The sequence below is a fragment of the Podarcis melisellensis genome (assembly GCF_964234715.1).
Source record: "Podarcis melisellensis genome assembly, chromosome: 11".
Classification (NCBI taxonomy): domain Eukaryota; kingdom Metazoa; phylum Chordata; class Lepidosauria; order Squamata; family Lacertidae; genus Podarcis; species Podarcis melisellensis.
In genome coordinates this window covers 31,906,525-31,932,635 of record NC_138543.1, presented here as the reverse complement: position 1 = coordinate 31,932,635, position 26,111 = coordinate 31,906,525, and the positions used below count along the sequence as shown (strand labels likewise).

The 26,111-nt window shown below is 39.5% G+C and overlaps 1 protein-coding gene across 3 annotated transcripts in view; it reads left to right on the top strand.

The window, feature by feature from the left end:
* Positions 1 to 26,111, top strand: part of VCAN (versican) — a 125,865-nt gene that overhangs the window by 51,077 nt on the left and 48,677 nt on the right. For all 3 annotated transcript variants that reach the window (XM_081930121.1, XM_081930123.1, XM_081930122.1), the window contains exon 7: positions 7,236 to 9,287. In XM_081930121.1, coding sequence (XP_081786247.1) covers positions 7,236 to 9,287 — 2,052 coding nt within the window. The remainder of the gene's footprint in view (positions 1 to 7,235; positions 9,288 to 26,111) is intronic.

The following is a 26,111-nucleotide window of genomic DNA, read 5'->3' as shown; positions in this document are numbered from 1 at the left end:
GACGCTGGTGTTTTCACATCCAGCAAAGCACAGGATCTTTGCCAGAAAAGGCATCTGTCTTAATAATTATAAAAAAACAAACATTGCTGTCAACAAAGCAGACAGCCTTTTCTTTGTGTCTCAGCAAGAAACTGTTTGTGAGTAAAACCTTTCTTTGGAGCAAAATGAATGTTTTAAAATTAACATGTCTTTTAAGTTAAGGAAAATGAAGCCCTGATTTTATTTTTTATTTTTTTAAAATCTGAACAACCAATTCCAGTAAGGATAAATTACAAGGTATCTGCTACTAATGTAAACACAATCGTAATGTTTAGATGCTCTTAACTCACATTGATATGAGTGGGGATCAAATGCTTAACTGTGGGCTAAAGCCCCAGTGGTTTCTTCTACATGTCCAGCTATTTCTGGATGATGCTTCTAATAAGTACCCAAAATATAACTTAACGCTAATGGAATTATATTTAAGCTCTCACTTAATTTGATTTCACATTGCAGTGCCTGGAGTATATATATATATGGCCTTAACCTTGGCAAGTAAAAGCAGGCAATTGAAATAGTGATTCTGATCCCCATATCCATGTGTGCCAGATGTGCAAGGGCTCTGGGCTTTTCTTTATAACTTTCATTCTGACTCGTTTCTCTCACTCCTGGACTACCAGATTGCTTTCTGTACTTGCAGCAAGTCTATGAAAAAGAAGTTTTAGATGTTGGGAGCTGAAAGCGGCTGTGCCAAGAAAGCCCCAAGTGGATGTGCAAATGTTCTTTATTCTTTTGGATCATGCCATATGTGTTTAGTTTTAGGTTTTTTTTTTAAAAAAAGGGAAGTTCACAGTGCTGACCATAACCACTTTGATCATGGATTTGTTCCTAGAGAAATCACGGGGCTTTCTAAAATGCTAATCATTTTCATGTTCTCTTTTGGGTATGGAGCCAATCCCACTGGCATTATCGAAATCTAATAAAAGACTTCTGAGGATCTGAGCCTAGAGTTCCCTTGCCCTTTATAGACACTAGTAACCCTATTGTTCCAATATGATTTCACCATTGCACACCTAAAATATAGTGGTCCTAGCTCTGGAACTTCTTTCCTCTTCACAGTTTCTCACCTGTTGCTCAAACCTGTATTCTGATCATTTAACTAATTTGTTTGAATATCAGAAGACCTCACATTCTTTTATTGTCTCTCGAGACAGACCGATGCCAGCAACAATAAGCAGCCCATTTAACTTGCCGTCTATCTAGTTTGTGCTATTAGTCACAGTAGCCAGGAAGAATGTCATAGAAGGTTTCCCTAACAGGGTATCATGGCAATGTCTAGCCCCCTGTTAGTCCAGACCATCTGGTAGTCAATGACATAAATTAAGCCAGTCGAAAGAGTTTCTGATAGAGAAAAGAAACCACCCTGGTAGCAGCAGATATGTACAAGTGATTTGTTACTTCCACCTTTTGTACTTCCTGTATAACATCAGTCAGAACTTGCACGTCTTCTTGTGCATGGAGGTGTGAACGTCAAATGCATGTATAGCTCATACAGAAGATGAGTGAATTATTGCTTCCAGTATTACATATCAGAACATTAGAAGCTGCCTTGTACTGTTTGTATTGTCAAATCATTCATCTTTCTAGCTCAGTACTATTTATACTGGCAGTAGCTCCTTAGAGTTCCATGCAGGTGCTTCTCCCACCCCTACCTGGAGATGCCAGAGACTGAACCAGAACCTTTGCATGCAAAGCAGCTGCTGTACCACTGAACTTCCAAGTAAACACTAATAATAATAATAATAATAATAATAATAATAATAATAATAATAATTTATTTATATCCCGTCCTCCCCAGCCAAAACCGGGCTCAGAGTGGCTAACAACAGTAAAAGTAACACAGTTTACATAGAATCACAATCAATTACAGTGGTACCTCGGGTTACATACGCTTCAGGTTACAGACTCCACTAACCCAGAAATAGTACCTCCGGTTACGAACTTTGCTTCAGGATGAGAACAGAAATCGTGCTCTGGCAGCGCGGCGGCAGCAGGAGGCCCCATTAGCTAAAATGGCGCTTCAGGTTAAGAACAGTTTCAGGTTAAGTACAGACCTCCGGAACAAATTAAGTACTTAACCCGAGGTACCACTGTGTGTGTGTGTGTGTGTGTGTGTGTGTGTGTGTGTATATATATATATATATATATATATATATATATATATATATATATGCTTATTTATTAAATTAATATAGCACTCAGCTGTAAGGCTTTCTGAACCATTGTGTTCATGCACATTTTATGTTTCTCTGTATTTTATTGTATTTTTAATGTGTATGATATTGTTCTCTAATTAGTCTAGAGAACAAAATCATACGCACTAAAATACAATATAAAACTGAATGATGAGCACATCTTCTTTGCCCCCTAAAACTACATGATACTTGCGTGCTAAGCAAAAAAGTTAGAAGGTAAAGAAAGAGAGAACATTTTAAACAATGCAGTAAAACACCACACACAAAATCAAAGCATACAATATGAGATGTTATGGGCAGAGTTGTCTGCTCCCTGAAGGCTAGGAGGAGGGTGTCCAAATTAAGCTTGATGGACAAGGAGCTCCATAGGTGGGGCGGGGGTACAACCAAGATGGCTTAATTCAGATTTTGGGGACAGTTGGATAATTTCAGTTTCTAAAGTTTCCTCTGTTGCCCTCATTAGTAGGGCACAATCTTAGTAATGTTTATGTTGAATCTGGACTGTTATTTAAAAGGCCTTTTGTGTATTAAAAAGTCTTTGCTGGGAGAGGAAGCATTAAAGAAAAATGTGAAGAGGGACTTATAATGAATTCTGATTCTTCTTAACTATAGTAAAGTAAAACACAACTTTAGCCAAAAACAATTTGTTCCTAATGGATCCTGGTTTTGTGGTCAGACATAAGAGTATTTTGGAAGATTTCCCTCCTCTTTCTTAAGACCTAACCCTAATGAAGTCAACCACAGTCTGTCCATTGCTTTGTAAGCTTTGGCCAAAGAGTACAAAACCAAAGCAGTTTGCTTTCTTTTTTCCTTCTTTTACTTAGGGGTTTTAATGCTGCTTTTCAGCCATGACTGCCAACACAATAGAAAATACAGTGGACAGTCCATGTCATAATAAAACAGAAACAAATAATCCCTCTACAAACCTGATGGATTAAAAAGCATCCACGACCAGTTCTGGAGCATGCCTCACATACAAAAGGTCTCAGGTTCAACTTCCAGCATCTCAAGATAAACTCCTTTCTGAAAACCAGGAGGGCTGATGTCAGCAGTGCTGAGCTAGATTGAGCAGTGGCCTGTTTGCAGCTTCCAATGTTTCAGAATCTTCACAGATCTCTTAAAAGTCACAATGAAACAGGCCTGGTATTTTTTCCTAGGGAAGGAATTTAAAGATTCAGTTAACTACAGGAAAAACCTCTATTTTTGTAGTTAATCTAACCTGATATGGTGGTGGAACCCAAAGCAATATCAGTCCTGAACTTCTGAATTTGCAGACAAGGGGCGAGTGCAAGGCCTGCTTGTCCATGAGGCAAGGTGAGGCAGTTGCGTCAGGCGGCAGATCCGACCTTCTCTGCTACCACTCACTGCGTCCTCCTCCTCCGAATCCGCCTTCCACCATAACTGCTTCCTCCACCCCTGGCCACCCTCTTTGCCATCATGGACGCCACCTCTGTGGCTACTTGCCACTGCCACCACTACCTCTGTGTCCAGCCATGGTGGTGGATGGGTGCAGAGGAGGAGAAGGAGGAGGAGTGGTTGATGTCAGATGAGGAGACCAGGGACAGAAAAGATTGCTATGGCAGCGGGGCAGGGGGAGACATTTTCTTTTTTTGCCTGAAGTGGCAAAATATCCTGGGCTGGTCTTGGGTTACCACATGTAGAAGATCATCCCAAGTATCCTGGTCCTTTAAGTATGTAGGCCTAGTTATGGACATCATTAATGATTGTAGTTGCTCTACTTTTTTTTTTTAAAAAAAGAAAACACTTTTTAGGCACACATAGCCAAATAAGTAATTGAAATTCTTGGGACGTTTGTGTTACTGAGAAGCATGATTCAGCTGGAACTCTGTCAGGATTGCACCCTCCACCCCTCCAGACCAGCTGTGAGGAGGAGATCAGAAGCTTTCTCTTCTGATTTTGACTGACCAGTGTTATGTCCAAATCCATACAAACTGCAGTAAGCCTTAGTTATGTTTCACTCAAACAAGCCAACATCAAACCTCAGTGTATGTACCTGGCTTGTATCAACAAACCATGGTTAATGTTAAGCATACACTTGGGGACCAGACCATAATGCTGAATTGTGGTTAATTGAAAATGGATCGTTTTCCAATCTTCTTGTGGCTGTCCCAGAGGACGAAGGAGGAGTGCAGGAGCCCAAGACTTACCTAGACTTGTTCTCATAATGATAAACCACAATTTGCCATTAAATGCACGTAGCCATTGTGCTCATACATATAAAATGTAGTGTGGCGAGGAGATGGAAAAGATCCAACCCACAGTACTTCTCTAATAGTCATCTGGGTAACCCTAGGCCAGGCCCTAAAGCCACCAAGAATGAAAAGCTGAGGGAAATATGAGAAAAGGAGGAATACTGCTATTTCTCCCTCCCTCAGTTTTCAGTAAAGCACAATGATCAGTCACTGACTGGGGTGAGGTGTCACCAATATGTCTATCTAAATCAGGAGAGGTGACTGAGATGGAAGCCTGTTTTGGATGGTACAGGTTCATAGCTTGGGGTACCCATGGATCCAACATTGTTATTTTAAACCCAGGTGGCCTTGGTGACTGGGTGCCTGTTTCCAGCTCCTGATGATTAGCCAACTATGGGCCCTTTTGGACCGAAATGACTTGACCATGGTACTCCATGCTCTGTAATCTGCCCTGAGACCTGGTAGTGAAAGGCGTGTAATTTACCAACCACAATAATTGTGGCTCTAAGTAGCCCCATATGCTTGGGGGTTCCGAATCGATATGTGCTCCGCATCTTGAACCTTTTGTTTGGTATATTCTGAGGTATAATTTCACACTGTTCAGTGTCCCATCTTTACATGGGTTTGCAGGGGGAAGAAGAGGACATCAATTCTCACTCTGGATTGCTGTACTTTTAAAAAGGGCACAGTGTTATGACAGGGAGCAATTACTGTGCAGTAGCTTGCTTTGGGAATTAGGCCATTTTTTCAGACCACTGATTTCCCATGCATATGGCTGCATACAAAGATAACAGGTATCATGGAGACCCTTTTAAAGCAGCAGCTCCTCTTATCTCCCAATTTTATCTGTTCCTTTTTGGTAAACGTTATTTAGCTTAATTCAGAATCACTGCACTGCACAGTAAGCAACCTGGAAGCAAGTGTGTTACTACACTATTCGGTGATCTAATATTTAATGATTCTCCCAACTTTTTAAAAAAGTTATCCAATGAAGAACAAGTTTGTTTTAATATAAAAACAAAGGAAATATGTGTGGGGGTTTTTAAGCATAGAAACCTCTTCCAGTTGCTCAGCTTCATTCAGGTTGTGCATAATGTAAAAGAACACTATTTTTTTTTAAAAAAAGAACTCAGGTTAGACTTTGATGTAAGCAGCTGTCGGTGAGATAATTTGCTTTCTTGCTGTATTAGATGTGGATATTTTATTAGGAAAAACTGCCTCATGTCTTGCATTAGAAGGAGCACAAAGAAGATATCCCATTGAACATATGATTCTAGGAGTTTAGTAATGCAAAACATCTGTACAGCGAGGGAGTCTGTTAAAGCTGGAGCAGAGCCTTTTAGAAAGGAAACACCCTTCTCTGGGCAGGTCATCTTCTTTTAAGCAAAAGGCAGATGAAATGCAGAGAATATCTTCTTTGAGACGGAACAGCTTTAACATCCATTCATTCATCCCTTCTCTCTCTTTTTAAAAAGATAAGTTTAGAAATTTAAAGCTTGTATCTTCTGAACTGTGCTGTTAATTAAGCAACGTTCAATGATGGTGCAATAATCCTGGATTAAAATATTGCTGCCACTAGACAGAAAGCAGATTGTAGATGAAGTGTGCTGAGTGAATATTTTCTGGAAATATTAGTTGAAATTTAAACAGTGGAATAAGTGCTGAGGCTTTTATTTGTTGTGTCTAAGTGGAATCTGACATTTTTACTCTCTTTTTTAAAGCTTAAAAAGGGTATAATGCATAAAATATAGGCATGCCTATACAAATAGGCATGCCTATATTTTAGGAATTAAAATATAGGTATAATGCCTATACAAATTAGGAATGGTGTCCCACCTTACTTTGAGAACTGCACTGTATAATACAAATGACTAAAGCAGAAAGTGTTTGAATTCAGATGTGATAGTGGAGGCAGCTGGAGTACAATAACTTCAGGTCAGCAAAAATGAGAGCCATTTCACAGATCAGTGGACCATGGGGCAGCCACTTAAATTCCTTTGCATATTTATTTAGCACATGTATACCCTGCCCAGCTTCTAAGGAACCCACGGAAACATACATAGGTTTATCCAGTTTTGTTCTTATAGCTAGTGCTTTCTTTGTGACAGTACCCATTGGTATGGAGTACCTTCAGATCATTGTTGTTGATGCCTTGACCACCATTTCGTGCTGGTACACGCAGTACTTTTATCAACATAAGAGCAGCAGCGTCACCTCATTTTATTTTACCAAAAACAACATCAACACTGCTTTTAGCAGCTGTTGGGATGGAAGAGTAAATATCGATCCAAGGCCATCTGGCAAGCTTTGTGGCTAAGCAGGATTGAACCCAGGTCTACAAACTCCAACAATGTAGCATATGATCAGCCATTCAAACCAATTCAGGCTTTTATTTTAACATGGAGGGGCAAATTCCCATTTGAAGTAGCATGAAAAAAGTTTGAATCTGTGTGAGAGTAGTTCTATATGACCGATTTACCATAAGCTGAAAACTACTACATACAAGACTTTTAAGTCATTGCTATGGACTAGTGGGAGTTCACAATTCATTTAAACTACATTGGGTTGAATTGCTTTACTCTAGAAGTACATGGGACTAAATTAGCTTAATTACAGCTGCTTTCTGGTCAAGATGCTCAGCAAGTACATTCTGGGAGCAACTGGCATATAGTAAAGATACAGCAGAGATAAAGGATGCTTGTTCAGAATTAATTTATTAAAAATGCTTCTTACAATTAAGATATTGTAGTAAGCATGACATTCATTTTAATTGTCTTTTTTTTTATAGCTAAGCCGAATGATTCTGCAACTGTTGAACCGAATATACCTTTGGAAAGCGGATCTTCCAATTTATTAACTGAACAAATCGCTTCTAAACCTAATCTTGATCCTTATATCTCTTCGGTCACACAAGGAATGCCTAAGGCAAAACTGGAAGAGAAGATACCTAAGCAGATTGCTAGTTTATCCACTGTTCTACCTCAGACTGTTACAGACTTTTCTGATTCATCAGAAGTGACAGAAACAGATACTGCACCGAGTGACCTAGTAGGGATCACACCCACACAAGTTGTCTCTGACCTCAGTGAGAAGAGCTCTGAAAGTCAGACTGAACAAATAGAGGTGGGACCAATAATAACTTCTGTAGACGTTCTACTGAGAAAGAACTTGAGTGAACCTGTAGAAACAAAAACTTCTGTTACATTAACAAAGGAAGAAACACATCCCAGCATCCAGACTACAAAAAAATCGATGGAAGCAAAAAGCGACGTAAAACTGACAACCGTTGTCATCCCCAAAGAACTGCTCCCTGATCATCATGAACCTACAAAAGACGATAACAATGGCAATATTTCACCCGATGACAGGCCAGTTGCCTCTAGCACTGTTTCAGAATCAGATGTAGTCAAAGTGTCAAAGACCTTCTCACCTGAGAATGCTACAGCTACACCAGGTGTAATAGTCAGTTCATCTGAAAGCAAAATACCACTAACTACCGGATATACAAAGAGCTATGAAACATCATTTAGCTCTGAGTTAGGCTCTATGGAGTTTCCAAAGACCACAACCACTGCAACAGAAGTGAATGACACAGTGGCAGGGGTTTTCCCCAAAGCTGAAAGAGAGGACATGCCAAGGCACCGTGATACAGTAACACCTACTCCAGAGATGCAACAAGAAAAAACTGCAGGAACAGACGATGAGAAATATGATTGGACTTCTGAAGGGAGTTCTGCTGAGCATCAGCCAGACTTGGGAATTCCCAGACAAATCACTACTATTTCCTCAACAGGCATAGCAGGCACAGAATCAATTATATTTACAAAGATGGTAACTCCTTCTGCAACAGCAAAGGAAGAACCTGGCATTTCCCTCGTTTCTGAAACCCCAGTAGATAAAATTGCTAAAGATGTGGTCACTGTTACTATTCATACAGGCGCCAGAGGTGCGAAAACAGAGGCTACAACAGCTATTCAGGAGGAACCTGATGCTAGAGATCAAGCTGTGGAAAAACTGGCTACTGTCCCAGACACTACTGCAGTGATTTCAACATTGCTTTTGACACCTGAAAGTGACTTAACTGCTGAAGGATCCGCATATGAAGGAAAATATGCAACTACTGAGGCTTTGGGCCCAGGTGTCAAAATATCAGTTTATGAAACAGCCACAAAACCTGAACTGTCTCCTGGAATGGATGCTGTCACGAAACACAAACTAAAAACGACGGGGGTTCCCCCCAGAAAGGCAAGCACAGAAAGTGAAAAGGATGTACCCACCACCAGATTTTCAGGTCCTTTTCCTACTAAAGCTACTGCTCCTGTCACTGAAAAATTACCTCATGTGGAGACCCTTACAACTCATAGCCCAGAAGGTTCAGGAACGACAGAAGAGGCCGTAGGAACAGAGCCAGTTTTATTCTCGGCTATTGTGACAAGTAAACCGACGGTGGTAAGTGGCATAGCCACAGCTACCATTGCTCCAGTAGACAAGACCCTGACCACTTCGCCACCCAAGCCTTTAATTACCAAAACACAGCCACCCTTAATTTACAGTGAACCTGATGAGGATACGAGTAAAGACATGGTAATAATTGAGGAATCTGTTTCTCCCATTAAAACTACTACTGATGATGATTTTACAGGCAAGATGGCCGAGCCAGAGATTGATACAGAATATTTTACATCATCGAGTGTGACTGCGGTTGCGCAGCCTACAGGACCACCCTCTGAGGTTTTAGAGTCTCAGGAAGAGCCTCCTTCTACTTCAGATGCTGACGTAGGAGTGGAAAGCAGGCCTGACATAAAAGTGTTTGTTGTTGCTATCTCTGGCAATGATACAGGTAAGACTTTGCTTCTCAGGGCCATATGCCCAACCTGATGGACCTTTGGCCATAGCAAGTAGTTTTAAAATGTGCTAGAAGATGTGTCTTTTATGTCTGGAGCATGAAACTATCTTACACTTTTGTATGTTAAAAATAGTTGATATTTTTGAAATGAGGTATTGGTAATAGCTATTGGCAATATAAATGTGCAAATCATCAGTTGTGGATGTAGCAATAATATATGAGAGCTTCCTATCTGATACTAGCAAATCATTGAATTGACTTCCATTATTTGTGGAACAAGGCATTTTAATTTCATAGCTTCCACTCCATGCATTACTACTCCTGAGTGTGGCATTGGAGCGTGTTAACATTCCATTAGTCTGTAGCTATTAACAATGGCATCTGCAGTGCTATCAGCTAAACAAGGCGTGGGTTCTTTTTTCTTTGCTTACGCCAAAGGGTGCTATCAAATTTGGGGAAAGAAAAGGGTATTGTGTGAAATTGCCAGGTTGTAATCAGAACAAACATTTGTTTTCTTCTGTTCTGTTCTGTTTTAGCTGAGGGCACTGTCTATGCAGCTTTAATCTTGTGGGTATCCAGAACAGAGATATCAACTGTCACTAATAAGTTATATGATTTCTTCGGTGTTAAGAAAAGAGGCCAATGTGTCAACTGAAAAGAGATCTGACAGGAGACGTTGTGGGATTTTTTAACATCATCAATGATAACTATGTTTTGAAGTCAGATAGAAACATTATTGGATAAAATAGCAATGAAAGCTTATTGGATATCACGTCTTATATAATTTTTCATACAGTAAGCCCGCAATTTATGCGGGGGATACATTCCAGGGATCATGCCTAAAGCTAATAATTGGGTTCAATGGCCAAAGTCATGTTTCCTTTTTCAAAGTTCAGTGGGATTACCAAAGTCATTTCCCCCAGAACCACACCCCTTTTCTGCCTCCATTTAAATTTCTTTTTTTTTCTTTTTTTGTCATGTGCACAAAGCTGAATGCACACACGTTAAATGCACCTAAGTTGCAGGCTTACTGTATGTAATTCTACCTTACTACTCTTTATTTACTCTTTCCAACCAGTAGGGCACTTCTATAAGCTTTACAGAGTACTCTTTTCCAGTTGTTGTTTTATCAACTTCACACTCACTCTTGGCTGTACATAGTGTCATAATGAACATGTGTGGGTAGACCAAGTTCACTGAAAGAATGCTGAAAATTACATCAGAAAGTAATTTATTTGGAGCTCTCAGCCAAACAAAAGTAGACTCTTGACTCTTACCAGTTCCCCCATTTCCGTGAAATCCCTGAATCCCATTCTCAAAGCTAATTATTGATTCCTGGCCTCTACCCAAGTCATAACAAATTATTGCATCTGCAAGCCAGTTGTGCAGAGACTATAATTTCCAGTGTGGGCTGGTCTGTTAGGGCAAATGAGGGACTGCCCCACCAACCTCAGCCTCTCTCTAGCCAGCCCCCACATGCCCACTTCTGTCTCACAACCTATCAGCTTCCTCCTCCTTAGCCTCTGTGTTGAAGGGAGGGTGGGGCTAAAACTAGTTAGTTTTACCTGGTTGGATTACCTGGTAGGTAACTAACACTATAGTAAGAATTCAGTAGTAATCATTCCTGAGTAGTAAAAACATCATGCAATTTTCTCAAACATTTATTGTCAGCAAGATTGAGGCTTCAAGAAGATAGGCTATGACCCTGTGCCATAGAGATGAATTGGTTTAGTAACCAAGTTCCATTGGGCCCTCTCCTTCATATCCCTGACAGTTGCCAGTTTGTTACTTTGCCAAGGACCACATGTGGATGATTCATATTGTTGGGCTTTAGCATTTATTTTACTGAATCAACTTGCAATGATTACACCATTAATTACAGCCAGTTGGATCTTTCCTCCGAGTTGGCCTCATTGGCCAAATGGATGCCACTCAGGAAGGTACCGCATGATCTGGGTTCAGGCTTGAAGCTGCGGAGTGAGTACAAAGACCTAACACAATTCCTCTCATGTTTGTTCTCTAAGTGGTTCAACCTGCCCCAGTAACAATTCTAACTCAGATAAAACCAAAAGAAATGTTTTACCAGAACTTTGGGGTGTTTTCAGTAGGTAGTGTTTTTGAAGTCTCTCTTGATCTTAACTTCTTGATCTTGTCATTCCTTGTAAGGTAAAGCTAAAGGGACCCCTGACCATTAGGTCCAGTTGTGGCCGACTCTGGGGTTGCGGTGCTTATCTCGCTTTATTGGCCGAGGGAGCCGGCGTACAGCTTCCAGGTCATGTGGCCAGCGTGACTAAGCCGCTTCTGCCAAACCAGAGCAGCGCACGGAAATGCCGTTTACCTTCCCGCCGGAGCGGTACCTATTTATCTACTTGCACCTTGAGGTGCTTTTGAACTGCTAGGTTGGCAGGAGCAGGGACCGAGCAATGGGAGCTCCCCCCATTGCGGGGATTCGAACCACCAACCTTCTGATCAGCAAGTCCTAGGCTCTGTGGTTTAACCCACAGTGCCACCTGTGTCCTGTCATTCCTTGTACCAAACAACTAAACATGGTCTATAGATGATGCTCTCACTCACATGAGAACGGTGCTTAAGAACACTGTGTTGTTGTATAATCTAGTTCTGTGAGTTGGCTAACGGTGGTTTAGGATGCGTGGCTGGCTAACACCTAAAGTAGGCTTCCTGCAAATGAGGCTTTTTGGGGAAACAAAACTACCATTCCCTACCCCAAGCCTTGAACCTCACTCAGAACAATGCTATGTCAAGGCATAGCATCATTCCAGGACATTCTGCTTGCCAGAAATACAGACATCAGCAAGGGATAAAAGAGTAAACGCCTTGAAAGTATTTGAAAAATTGTCCTGAAAAATTGTATGTCCCCAGATAATTGTAAAAAAGGACCCATTTCCATTTGTTGCTAAATTAGGGTAAGAATATTTCGCAACAACCCTAAGATATGTGTGTGTGTGCATTTATTTGTATATGTCATGAACCATAGAAACAACCTATAACTCCATATTCTATTTCTGATCCCTTGGGACCTATATGATTGTTTTCCTAAGTTGCATGCCTTTTCTATTGATATAGCATAACATGAAATTATTCTGGAAGTTTATTTATTCTTTCCTTACACCATATCAATTATTGTTTGGTACAAAATATCTGTTGTAGTTACAGAATTCCACTTGTGGGGCGAAGGGGCTGACTGAGATCTGGCTGAAAATCAAAATCGTTTTTTGTTTTGGCAGCTTCACAAAAATGTTGATAAGGGATATGCTGATAATATTGCTGAAGGGATTAAAATGGTTCTTTCCCCCCTCATATGTGTTAGAATATGGTGGGTTTCCTGAGAAAATGTATTGCAGAAGCAAACCATGCACTGATGCACTTTGAGACAGGTGTACAAGTTAATGAGAAATATATAAAGCACACCATTAGTGTGGGTCATGAGGAGTTCTAGGGCAGGTGTGCAAATTAATGAGCAAAAATATGTGTGTATGGGGAGACAACCCTTTGGGAATTTACTTTCTTAAAAAGGGAACCATGGCTATGCATGCTGCTATGTTTTCTCAGGGGCTGTTATTTCTTTCAACAGGATCCCATAACTTAACTTTCATACTATTGTCAAATACATGATGATACAACAGGGTGGACGGAATAGTCTCCAACAGTTTGATGCTACAGTCTTTTCGTATTGTGCAAGTGGAATCCGTCTTGCGTCAATACTTGGGGGTGCGGGGAGATACGCGTCATTTCTGTGCAGCTTAAAAGGAGCAGTAATGGAGAGTTATGATTCAAGAGCAAGGAGCGAATGAACTAGCAGAAGAAAAAAGGAACTTTTCTTGAGCATATAAAACTTTTTATGAGCTGACAAATACTGGGGGATTGAGGTGAGGCTGTTGTTTAACAGCAGCCGAGGGGATACTGAAAACATGACTTCTGTCTGTGTCGAGAATAATTTGCGCACCTGCGTCTTGTGGAGGCATTGGAAAGTGTTTACTTAGCATGCTTGGAAAGGCTTGCTAGGAGCCCAGGTTTCACACCAGCTATGTCTGGTTTTTTGACCCCTTCTGCTTTCGAACAGTCTGAAGCTGAGAGGGAGCCATCACTTTTTGAACGCAACCTTTTATGAAAAGGGACTGCAGCCTTTTTAAATGCCATTTAGCATGCCATTTATTTTTTATTTCGCTTATTTTCTGCCTCCAAGATGTAATAAGTGTATAAAACTTCAATGAAAGTAAGAGTCTTTCACAGAATGCACAGATTGAAACATAACCTTAAGTTTTGGAATAAACAAGTGTCCTTGTTAGGGCTAATACTGTTCTTTGAGATTGGACATTGCATTTACTTTTATTTATTTTTTAAAAAAACCTTAACATCAAAGGTCACATGGTGAGAACCTAAGAGTTATATGAAAAATGTCTCAGATTTCAGTGGCACCAGATGTATGAGAAGCTACTTACAAGAAAAATAAAAATCACTGGTGGACATAAAATTGTATGTTTGGCAGCAGACTAGATATTGGTTTTGAGGGAGGCTTTCAGAACAAGATGAATACAGGAAGAGAACTCATTTCCACAATATAGCAAGATTTGGGGCATCAAATGTGGAGCATTTGGAACAGTGAGTGCTAGTTTAATGCATATGGACTTGAACGATGCTGTTGTTTATTGCTGATATTTGCACTGTGAAAAGGCTTATAGATCCTTTATTTTGAAAAGTTAAAAAAATGCTTGCGTGGGAATGTGGAAAGAGATGGAACCTCTTTTCAGTGTTTGAAACTTTAGCACAGGAATGGAGAAGTAGACTGCCTGCTTCAGAAATCCCCTGCACAGAATAAAATCCTGCCCTGCATCAGAAGCACATGGAGGATTGTTTGTTTGAAAGGACTCATGTCAAATTTCTCTGCCTAAGCAAAACTAGCCTAACAGAGAAGCGGTTGGGATTTAATCCTTGCTCCAAGTGTATTAGCTTTGCAGGGACAACACACACACTTGATTTTGTCTGCCTGCTTTCCCTTTAAATGTGCAAGCTTTTCTGTGTAAAAGCTGTATTTCTCACAGTGTAATTAGGCTGTCATCTTGTCAGTGAGTGTTAATTTCTTAGTTAATCACCAAGACAGCTGTAGTAATTCTCATATTCTGAATGATCAAGTTCTTTTCTCTCTCTCTTTAATGAGGAGAATTGCATTATTCTCTCACAGTGCAGTGACAGACTGCTGCTTTACCACAGGAAATGACTCCTGGGAGTTCTTTACCATCATCAGACTTGGATTTCACCTAAGTTTGAGTTGAATATCACCCCCAACTCATGGTGCCACTTGTCTCCTACAAAAGTGTGTGTGCGTGCGCATGTGTGTGGCCTTTTGGAGAAGTCTGGGGTGGGGATTGCATGAAATTCTATAGTTCTTGAGAGGGCAGAGGGTGTACCATTATAGTTAAGGTAGCAGAGAACTTGAATTTGGCCTTTTATGGGGGGTGGGAGAGACATTTGCTGCCACTTCGTTGCTTTAATAAGCAGCCCAGTGGCATTCCAAATTAGTAACAGAGTGGACCAATGCAAACAATGCTATGTCATGACTTATACATTGTCTGAACAGCTTTTTTTGTTAAATTAAATTAAAAGGTTGAGTGCCCCTACTGGTGATCTTCTTGGTGCATGAGTTCACATATTGTAGAGGGATCTGTCTGAATGCAGTTGAATGTCTGCATGGCACTTATGAATGGACAGCTATGTTCATTTAGATCTCTCTCCACACACTATTGGCTACCCTGCTTTTCAAGGCTTCCCAGTGGATGGACCTCTATGAACATATAGTTCCCGTTGTTTTGAATCATACAAATGATTGAGATGGGGGACTGCTGCTGAGATCTTGCTCCTCCACTAGCTTTCACTCACCATAGCTGGGATATCTGAAAAAAGGCGTTAACTACCGAGGTGAACATGGCAATAGGCCACTGCTATTTTAAAAAGCAGATAAGAATCAGAATCTAAGTAAAGTGGAGTGATGAGAACATAAGTTTGTTCTGAAGTGGACATTAGAACTTGGCTCTCTCACATTCCTAAGTATTATTTGTTTCACTTAATTTTTCACTGGTACATTTGAAACCACTTTGTGTTAAATCTGCCCAACTGGAAGACCTGTTGTTTGTTATACTTGCTCTACAAAGCATTATGTACGCCTTTCTAAACAAAGTGAACACAGGGATAGTATAAGCTTATTTTTTATTTGAGAAATGATTGTACGTGTTTGAAAGAGAGAAAAGCATCTATTATGGATTATTCCTGCCCTTTGTACAAAACGTGAATTGTAGGCTTGAAAACTCCTTAATGTTAATTGCCAGCCTAAACTGTAGATTTAAAAATATCTTAAACAATTGACTCAATAGTCCATTGCCATCCATTGTAAGATGTTTCTGTGAAGCTTGTTAAAGAATGATTATATTTCCTCAGATTCCTTCGTAGACACCCGGAAACAAAATCATATACACATTGTCTCTGCTGTTTTTTGCATGGTTGCCAAGGAAACTTCATCACCCTATAAACAATACTTGAGGCTTCCTAATGGCCTTTTGTCCATTTATGAAACAAATGAATGATCACTTTATTCATGGGTACCATGCCATTTTCATTATTCTCATAGGGAAATAGAAAAAAAACACCTTTGCAAAGTACATATAGAGAAGGACCTATTCCGCATTTTACATGGATGCAACTCTTAACATGTGTTTTCTATTGAGGAATATGTTTCACTTCTTGAACATGTGGAAAGTTTGTCATCTGTTCCTTCAGGCACTATTGAAATGTGAATGTCCTGCCATTCTTGCTGCAAATGTTAGCTAATTGTCACCTCTGGGGAAATAGCTGGACATAGTGAGAACTTTAGTTCCAAAACAAATGGGCCAACGCTCATAAAACCAAATTCAGAACAAATGTGGCATTTGGCACCATTAATGCAAATAGCCTTGTATGGGCAGAAGCTTTTGATGCTTCTCATTTTTTCCTCTTTTTGTATATGTTGCTTTTCAAACAAATTTCACAGTGGTGTAGAAATTTCAAAATTGTGCTTTTTAAATATTGAGGTACTACTGCCACCACCACCACTACTCATTTAGTATATTAATAGCATACTACTTTGAGCGCTTTCTCCCTATTTCAACATATCCAGTCTCATGAAAGCACTGAAATTGCAGGGCAGGGAATGTCCAGTACTTTATCAGGTGTGATTAGTGTAAGAGCCATTTTTGGCACATTAACACTGCAGTAGAAATAGTAAAATGAAAACGCTCCTCTCAAAGAGACAGATCCATCGTCTATGAATAACCCCACCAAGTTAAACTGAATAGAATCTCCTATACACACATATTTTTAATCTCTTCCCCTTTTACCAGGTCTGTCACTCCTGAAATCACCATCAGGTTGTCAGAAAGGATAAACAGTCAGTCTGTGAGCACTTAGAAAAGGATGCTGTGATTACTAAGATCCAGCATGGGTTTCTCAAAAGCAAGTAAGGCTGGATGAATTTCATTTCTTTTTTTGATAGAGTTACAAGCTTGGTGGATCAGGGGAATGCTGTGGAGGTAGTGTATCTTGATTTCAGTAAGGATTTTGTCAGAGTCCGTTATTATATTATTGCAGAGAAGCTGCACCAGACTGCACTCCTTTCCAGTTTCTGGAGGGGGTGATGCTGAGCTACAGCATTTGTTTTTCTTATGTGGCATAAGGCTTCTGACATTGGCTTAGCATTGCAGGAAGAAACCACAGGGTGGCATATGAAGAGATCCTTGGTGAAATGGGTTGTCACCACTTAATTTGTCATTGTAACTTTATTATGTTGTTTCATTGGGAAGTGGCTGAGTGAATGTGGGAACATCATCTCCTTTTTCTAATCTAGCCTTGACCTTTTTGGAAAATCAGCAGAACATCATAATAAACTTCCAAAGCAAAGGTAACATCACTTATTTTGGGTTCAAGTTTCTGGAAACAAATGTAGCTAATAAATATTTTACAGGAACGTTTTTGAAATAAGAGAAGTAAGACTATTCTGTTCTAGTCAGTGACCCACTTTTACAGGACCTATATTTAGAGAAGTAAATATTAGGAACTAAGCTGGTGGGTCATTATCTCTCTCCTACTAAATGAAAAAATGTACTCTATGACCAATGATTTATGGGATGGGGTTAGGTAGGGGGAATGGGTCATATGGAGTCACAGATCTAGAATAAAAGTGTATTACTGCGACATAAGCAGTTACAACTGAATATTTAGTGAGGTCCATGATTCTTATCTGCTGTGAATCCAAATGTTGGTTTACTCATTCATTCAGCTTTACTGGCATAATTTAGACAATACAATTCATTCTTCTAATAATGTTTCTGGGCATCAGACAATATAGGAATTAAGAGCTACATCCCATATATGTGAATACAATGGGGAATCACAGTTACGTTATGGCTTTTTTGGCATTGAGTGTTCCAGGTATCTTAGTCGTTTAAAACCAAATTCAAATGTTACCTTTACAAGGCCATTGGATACACAGCCAATGTATCCAGCAGTCAGAATCACAGTTGATCAGATAAACTGTCCTCGGCAGATCCCTTGTTCTTTTCATGGCGTTTACTAGGTTATATAGCAGTGTTAATCCTGCAAGAATGTTATCCTTAGTCACATTATGCTATTTTTAGGCACCAATTGTTTTGGGGAAAATATGAGAATAACTGTTAGAGAACTACCAGCACAGACATTTTTTCAGTACCTATATTAGATGAGATACCATGTTCTTTTGATAAATGCTTTTTAAAAAGTCAGGCCCAATTTATGCGTGCATATTGAAGGTAGTAAAGTGCTTGTGGGTAATTTCATTACCTCAGTTTCACATGGAAAGCCACATGTAAACAGTCCAGAGTGAGAAATAATGGTTTCATTACTCTCCATTTTAACTTGGTTCCCTCCCTCTTCATTTCAAATTAAAATGGTGGTAGTATGAAATAAATATAATTTTCCCACCATGCAATTTTTTAACTTGACAGATTAATCAGGAAATGAGCTGATTTCAAGCCCAATCCTATACAATATTGGTCAGATGCAAGTTCTCTTGGGAGAATTACACCTAAGCAAGGGTACATAGAATAGTCTTATTCTGCATAAATCTCACACAGTAAAGTGGACAGCAGTGTTTTCCTGAACAACACATGATGAATACAGTTTTAAAGTATTATTAACATTTACCATATCCTTGACTCCAGTGAGATATTAACAACAGGTATTCGTTGAAGAAAGGATAAATTTCTGACTACTTCCTTCCCCTGAGTTCAGCACATAGCCAGCTGTTCAGGATTCTCCATTAACGTTGCCAGTAAAGTGCAACATGTTTTAGCTTTGTGAAGGCTTACTTGACCTTTCTACTCCAGTCTTCAGCACATATATAAGTAACTGATTGTGCTCACTTGGGCATTCCTAAGTATCAGGATGCTGATGCTCCTGAATGCCATTTTGACTCCTGCCATGTAAGCATTTAGGGAAGAGTTCATTGTAGCACCAAGTTAAAGTCCCTTAGTGGTACTAGCAGAATGGCTTGCGTAGGAGAAAGTGCAGGAAGCCAGGATATTTGTGGATAGTTGCGCAACCAGCCACAAGAACTATGGTATTTAGACTTTGGTTTTTCTGTGACCCTCTTCCTGGAAAATGGACAGTGACAATAATTTGCACAACTGGTCACACAACAAGCTTCTGCTAGTGCAATTGTTGCATGGGTTTTCATTTTCTTCGACCATTATTCTCACCCTTGTGCTGGTGGTCAGAGAATGTTGAATCCTGCTTGGGAGATGATTAACCATTGGGGAGAAATGATGTTGGAGTCTTCACTAACCAATTTGTTCAAGCAAAGGGAGGAATCCATGGGCTGGAGCGATAAACCCGAGTAAAGGTTTGAGACCTGTTATTGAGTTCACTTATCCCTAAAGCTTCATTAACCCAGTAATCCTACCATTTCACTGAAGGATGTATTTTTGTATTTATCTCACCCTACCAGTCCTGTATGCAATGCTGAACTTTAAGAGTCTTAAAGATTTTTTTAGGGCAAGATTTAATGCCATATAAAAGATGCTGAGCTCACAAGAACCTCAATTTCCTCATTTTTTAGTGGTGTGTGCAGGCTGCCAGAGTGGAAAGATAGTTTTGGTATAATACCCACATAGAATGTGTGAGAGAGTGGGTGTGCATCTCTGTTCACAGTTCTCTTGCCAAAAAGGGCAAAATTCCTTGATTGAAGGCAGCAGAAGAAAACATGTTTTGGCATATTGATATTAGTGAATAAATAATGATTCGGAATAGGATTGTGTATTTAATGCTAAGAAATACTATGAGATTTCTTCGTTAAGCCAGATCTTAAAACCATAAGCTAGGAACAGTTTATGCAAGAGGGTACTTCCAAGAAAGACACTGCTGTTGCCAATCCTGACACACAGCAAACCTATATAGTTTTTGGGCAAACTCTTCCAAGGTTACATTTTTAGACATGGGATTAAGTTATGGGATCATTCCCATGACTAAAAAAGGCAAGGTGGAAGTATTCATTTAGTAAGGGAGAATAAACATTAACAAATTCCTTGGTTTATCCTGTAACCTAATGATTGTTTAAAATATCAGGTTAAGTTAAGGAGAGCATGCTAGAAACAAGGTCTTTCTTTTGGCAAATCAGTATACCCTTGATTAAAGACACATTCATTAACTGCTTAGGTGGTTAAAGAATCAGGCACTGGCTAAAATAAAGTAATACAGTGTCATGCTTGATCATTGTCAATGCTTGGTTGAGCACAGTGCAGTTAAGAACAAACAAACCGTCAGTTACATGGTGCCCATACATACGAAAAGGTCCTCTCTTATATTAGCAACATTTATGTGAATAGCCTCCCCCCCACCCTTAATGGGTTTTGATGGTGGTTTTCAGAGTCTGGTCAGGCAGAACTTGCTGTAGAATTCAAGGAGGGACATACCTAATTGTGCAGTAGTGTTTCCTCTCTGGACCTAGCTAGATGGCAAGTTGGATCAAGCTTTGTTACACTTTCCCATAGTCTTCTCAGCTTGGATTGGGCCTCTTCCCCTTTGACTCAAGTTATTTTGCATAAGGTTCAGCTTATTTTGTGCAGACTGTGGCAGGCTCGGAGGTCCTGAATTGAAATAGTCAGTATTGAAATTAGGCCTTACTTGATGCCCCTTTGGAATAAGAAGAGTTGCTCACATAGCCAGGGGGAAAATACAGCTATTCCAAACTAATATTGAATAGGAACTTGTAAGGTTCTTCCACTCTCAGAACTGAAGTCTTGTAGTACCTGACGAGTGCATGGCAAATCAATCTCTCTTGGTGATTTTCAATGGAAATGCTATTTTTGTCTTTGAAAATTGTACCACATGTGCTAATAATTGCACAGTATACATGCATGCAGATCCAGAGACAGAACAATCTAAAATAAAAATAAAAATTCTGCCTTTATAGTTTTATAACTTTCTTTTATCTAGGACATATCTTTCACTTAATCACCATAAGCTGCTACTTCAGGCCACTTTCTCCAGTGGGACTTATTCTGACTGCAGTGGGACTTATTCAGAGTAAGCGGTTTGAGGATTTCAACTACAGTCTAAAAATAAAAGTCTTGGACAGCTGAATATTAACTAAAGCTGCAGAAAGAAATAGCACTGCCATTGTCAACAATTAGGACGTGTGGCATTAATTTAAACTTTCTTAGAACTGCACTAAAATATATATTAAGTCTATTGCAACCATTCTGCACAATCCAAAACCATATTAACAGTCATATTGAAAATCTACAGCCAACAGATGAGTGGATAATAAAAAACAAGGCTATAATGAATTACAAAGAGAAATGGAAGACATAAAAGCGGAAGAAATGCTAAATTCTATAACAGGAACCACCAGCACCCCTCTGAAAGTGACAGTAAAACATCCCCCCCCCCATTTCCCTTGAGATCTAGGGTTACTTCTTTGAATGTTCTACCAGTACTGTAATATTATCTGAAAGCAGCTTATCAATAGTATATATAATTGTCTTTACCATAAATGGTCTCTTTAGTAAATAAGGAAGAGATTATTCTTAACCTCTGGTGGTATAAATAACCCCAGACTAAAGTAACCTGTCCCATGTTCAAAAGTGTTCACCTGTGCACTCAATGTCCATCATATATGAACAAATATATCTATCTGTCTATCTATCTATCATCTATCTATCTACTGTATCTATCTATCTATCTATCTATCTATCTATCTATCTATCTATCTATCTATCTATCATCTATCTATCTATCTATCTATCATCTATCTATCTATCTATCATCTATCTATCTATCTATCTATCTATCTATCTATCTATCTCTATCTATCTATCTATCTATCTATCTATCATCTATCATCTATCATCTATCTATCTATCTATCTATCATCTATCATCTATCATCTATCATCTATCATCTATCATCTATCTATCTATCTATCTATCATCTATCTATCTATCTATCTATCTATCTATCATCTATCTATCATCTATCTATCATCTATCATCTATCTATCATCTATCTATCATCTATCTATCATCTATCTATCATCTATCTATCTATCTATCTATCTATCTATCTATCTATCATCTATCTATCTATCTATCATCTATCTATCTATCTATCTATCATCTATCTATCTATCATCTATCATCTATCATCTATCTATCATCTATCATCTATCTATCTATCTATCTATCATCTATCTATCTATCATCTATCTATCTATCTATCTATCTATCTATCTATCTATCTATCATCTATCTATCTCCTGGAATTTCTAAGAAAAATCTTAACATGCGTAAGGTAGAAAAGAAGCAATTCTATCAATGGTTCTATGTTCATCTTGCATCTCTTGCACTGTGCATTTTTCCAGTTGTCTCCAGCTGTTTCATTTCCGCACAAATTCTGGTGATATGCAGTATAAATGGTGGCTCATTCACATCTACTTGTGTGTAAGTGGCCCGGATAAGTGTGAACTGCACATGTGCAAATAGAACTACCCAGATTTGTCAGTATAAGGAGGACAGGTGTGAAAAGCTTTGCATTTCTTGTTTTGGAAAAATAAAATTGAGAGTGCTGACATGGCATAAGATTATAATTTAGACAGAAGTGAAGATATTGCTGAGGTGCTAATTTAAAACATCGGAGGTCAACAAAATATGATTAAAGAGCCAGTGTACCACTGAGCCAGAAGATGCATTAAACTGAAATGAATGAATGACTTTTCTGAGCTTGGAAGAAGCATTTGCAAAGCTGTGATGAAGCCAGAGTGGAGAATGTGAGGATGCTCCCTCTGGCAACATCCACTCTGCACAGATGTTTCTGGTCTCAGCCAACAATTCTGACAGTCTGAAATGGGGCCCTTCAGACAAGAATTGGAACTTGAGAAGATTCTGCTAATTAAAACATTCATCTGCTTTTCCATGCTCTTCTACTGGAATACAGGCAATGCTGTAAACCAAGTTCTGTAACTGAATCTAAAAACTCCAATACCAAGACTGACCACCCAACTTGCTTGATTTTCAACTCCTTTCAGGCCAATTGTACAATAAATAAGTTCTTCTTTAGCACTGCCTTCAAGAAACTGAGTTGACTAATAATTTATAGCTTTATACGAGTTTCATGTGTCCTTAAAAAGAAGAAGGGCTTACTGCTGCAGGGTGTTTTCCCCCAAATCTCTCTTTTAATTGTTGAAGAGAGGACAAAAGTGTACTTTGATTAAATGTGTTTGTGTGAAAGACTGAACCAACAGAAAAATGTTCAGCAATATATTCCTTAAACCTTTAAATCACAGCCAAAGATAACAGTGCTTTGACAAGGATACATCAGCTAGGAAACATTGTGGATACATCTGCTAGGAAACATTCAAAAAACACTGACTTTCACTCTGACTTTGGCCAGCCTACTTACAAATAGGTCTGAGAGGGGAGAATAGAATAAAAAAGTTAATAATTTTTGCATAGCTTGGTTTGTTTAACTTAAGTATATGTAGTGGTAGCTATGTTTCCCCCCACAACTAACTTGCTGACATTGGGCAAATTCCAAATTCCATCTTGCCAGAGGGAGTAAAACTGTTAACAACTTTCAGGGGTTTCAGTTCTTCCCCAGATGGAGGGATCAGAGATTCATCATTGATATTTGAAGGCTGCATGCATACAGCAATTATTCATTAAATTTGGAAGACTAAACGATGCTTTGGCATAATCATGCCCCTCCTGGCAAGTTGACAATATGACTGACAAGTCAGCAGTGGCAGGGTCAGCAAGGTCTATAGTCTAGTGATATGGCTTCTTATCATATGCAATACCCTGCGTTCTACTAGGCAAAAGCTGGAAGGTTATAGAGAGCTATGGCAGGTCAAGAAAATAGTGTAGTCAATAGAAAGCTAAAGCCAGGGACCAAAATTGGTACAGTTGAGAACCAACAGTTCTCAAAAGATCATCCACTTGAAGCTGATGCTACCCATAAAGGTAAAGGTAAAGGGACCCCTGACCGTTAGGTCCAGTTGTGGATGACTCTGGCGTTGTGGTGCTCATCTTGCTTTACTGGCCGAGGAAGTCAGCGTACAGCTTCCGGGTCATGTGGCCAACATGACTAAGCCGCTTTCTGGTGAACCAGAGCAGTGCACAGAAACGCCGTTTACCTTCCCACCGGAGTGGTACCTATTTATCTACTTGCACTTTGAGGTGCTTTCGAACTGCTGGGTTGGCAGAAGCTGGGACCGAGCAATGGGAGCTCACCCCATTGTGGGGATTCGAAACGCCGACCTTCTGATCGGCAAGTCCTAGGCTCTGTGGTTTAACCCAGAGCGCCACCCACTTCCCTCTGATGCTACCCATATATAATCTAAACCTTGATCGTTCTGCGATTGCTGACCATTCCTTATCAACATTGTTGCCCAGCTTAGGAGGACAGGATTACCCTGAAACATAATTTAGTCTTCCATCTCCCCTAAATGAGAGCTGAATGGATATACACCCTTTAGATGGCTTGCATGCATTTCTGATCTCTTCATCTGGGGAAGAACTGAGACTACTGAAAATTATTGACAACCGCCCCTCTCAAGCCAGGTGAGGGAGAGAGGGGTGTGTGTGGGGATAGATGGTGTCCTCCAACCTTCTATCAGATTGCTAGATTTCCAGTGGTCATACATTTTATAGGGGGAGAGGTTGATCAAAGCAGTGAGAGTCCAAATGGAGAGAATTGCAGTGAATCTGGACCCTAGGTGATGCAATGTGTGCTCTGACAGGAGCAAAAGAAAATGAGAAAACGTAAAAGAAAAGGTACAGATTCAAGCTCTGTTCATAAGGACAATATACCTATGAGGACTGAAAAGCTGATGATTACAGCCAAATTACAAAAACTGTAGCATGAAGAAGGTATTTAATGTAATATTATAGAACTCCATGCTATACAATACCATTCCACCCACCCAGGGGAACTGTTAGGTTGTGAACAACTGTTCAATGTTTTAGAAGAGAACCTGGTTTTAAAATTATCTAAATATGCTAAATCTGTAGCAGAATCATGTTGGAGCATTGCATCTCTATAAATTGCTTCTTTTGTGTGTATTATATGTTTTAAAGCTTAAGGAGATCAATGCAGACTTGATGTAGGCTGTTGTTGGCTACATATGTATATATGTTTATGTCTTCTCTGGGTGCCTAAAACAGATGCTTTTCATCAGGGTTATTACCTACTATAAATGAATTATACTAAACCAGTAATCTATGTGTCTCCCAGGTGAGAAAAGTAAGCCAATGGCCAGGAATTTTTTAGTCTCATTACTGCCCCACAGTAGAGGGGCCAGTTTTTCAGTTTATAATTTTGAATTGATTGGTTAAATGTTTTGAACTACAGCAGCAGAGAGTTTAACAAACAAACAAAAAGTTTCAGAATTACTGAAGATGGTATTGTTTAGGTAAGGGGAAAAAATTATTCCTGAGTTTTTCTCATCATGGTAGTTTGTTTTGCTGCCATTACTTTCAATAGCCTCGGGGGATTGATTGGTTTACTGCAGTATATGAAGACAACTCCACAGTCTTCTACTTTTCCAAGAAACTACTATCATGGGGTAAAGCAGTTCTGGGAACTTTAGCTGTATTTGGATATGCCTGAATAGATCTCAGGGCAGAGTGAAAATTCTAGTCACTATGAAGGGTTTGGGCTTCTTCCCTTGTATTACAGGCCTCTCAGTTACAATAAAAGCTCTCCAGACTTTCATTTTATTAAAAAATGCTGGAGAGACAAAACTAGAGAAAAGGTCTCTATCTTTCATCTCGGTAATTAAAAAATGGTGTGCCCTAAAATAATCCTGATGTTAAAATAGCTTGTAATACTTTTACTTCAGTTTCATTAGCCCATAAAGCAGGTTGTGTGCAAAGCAAGGGCAGTTAGCCGTGACCTTGGTGAGTTCATTAAAGGAACCTCCAGATATCAAGTCCTTTTCCCCACATCCATCTTGCTCTCAATGCAGTCATACCTACCCACTGGCTTCATATCCCGACCAAACATATCTAGATGCTATCATCGCTCACAGAGTCACCTTAGACCTCTGCATAGTCTCCAAGATGTCCCAGATACTGTCAATCTCCTTTCCCTCCATAGCTTCTGATAGAGCGTTTCAAATCTTTCTATCACCTTGCTATATCCTTCTCTCGGTGAATGCTGTACTGCCACTAGAAGGCCATGCCCTTCAAACACTGCTGCTGAACTATTTGAAGACCTACTTGATTTGTTAATTTTTACTAA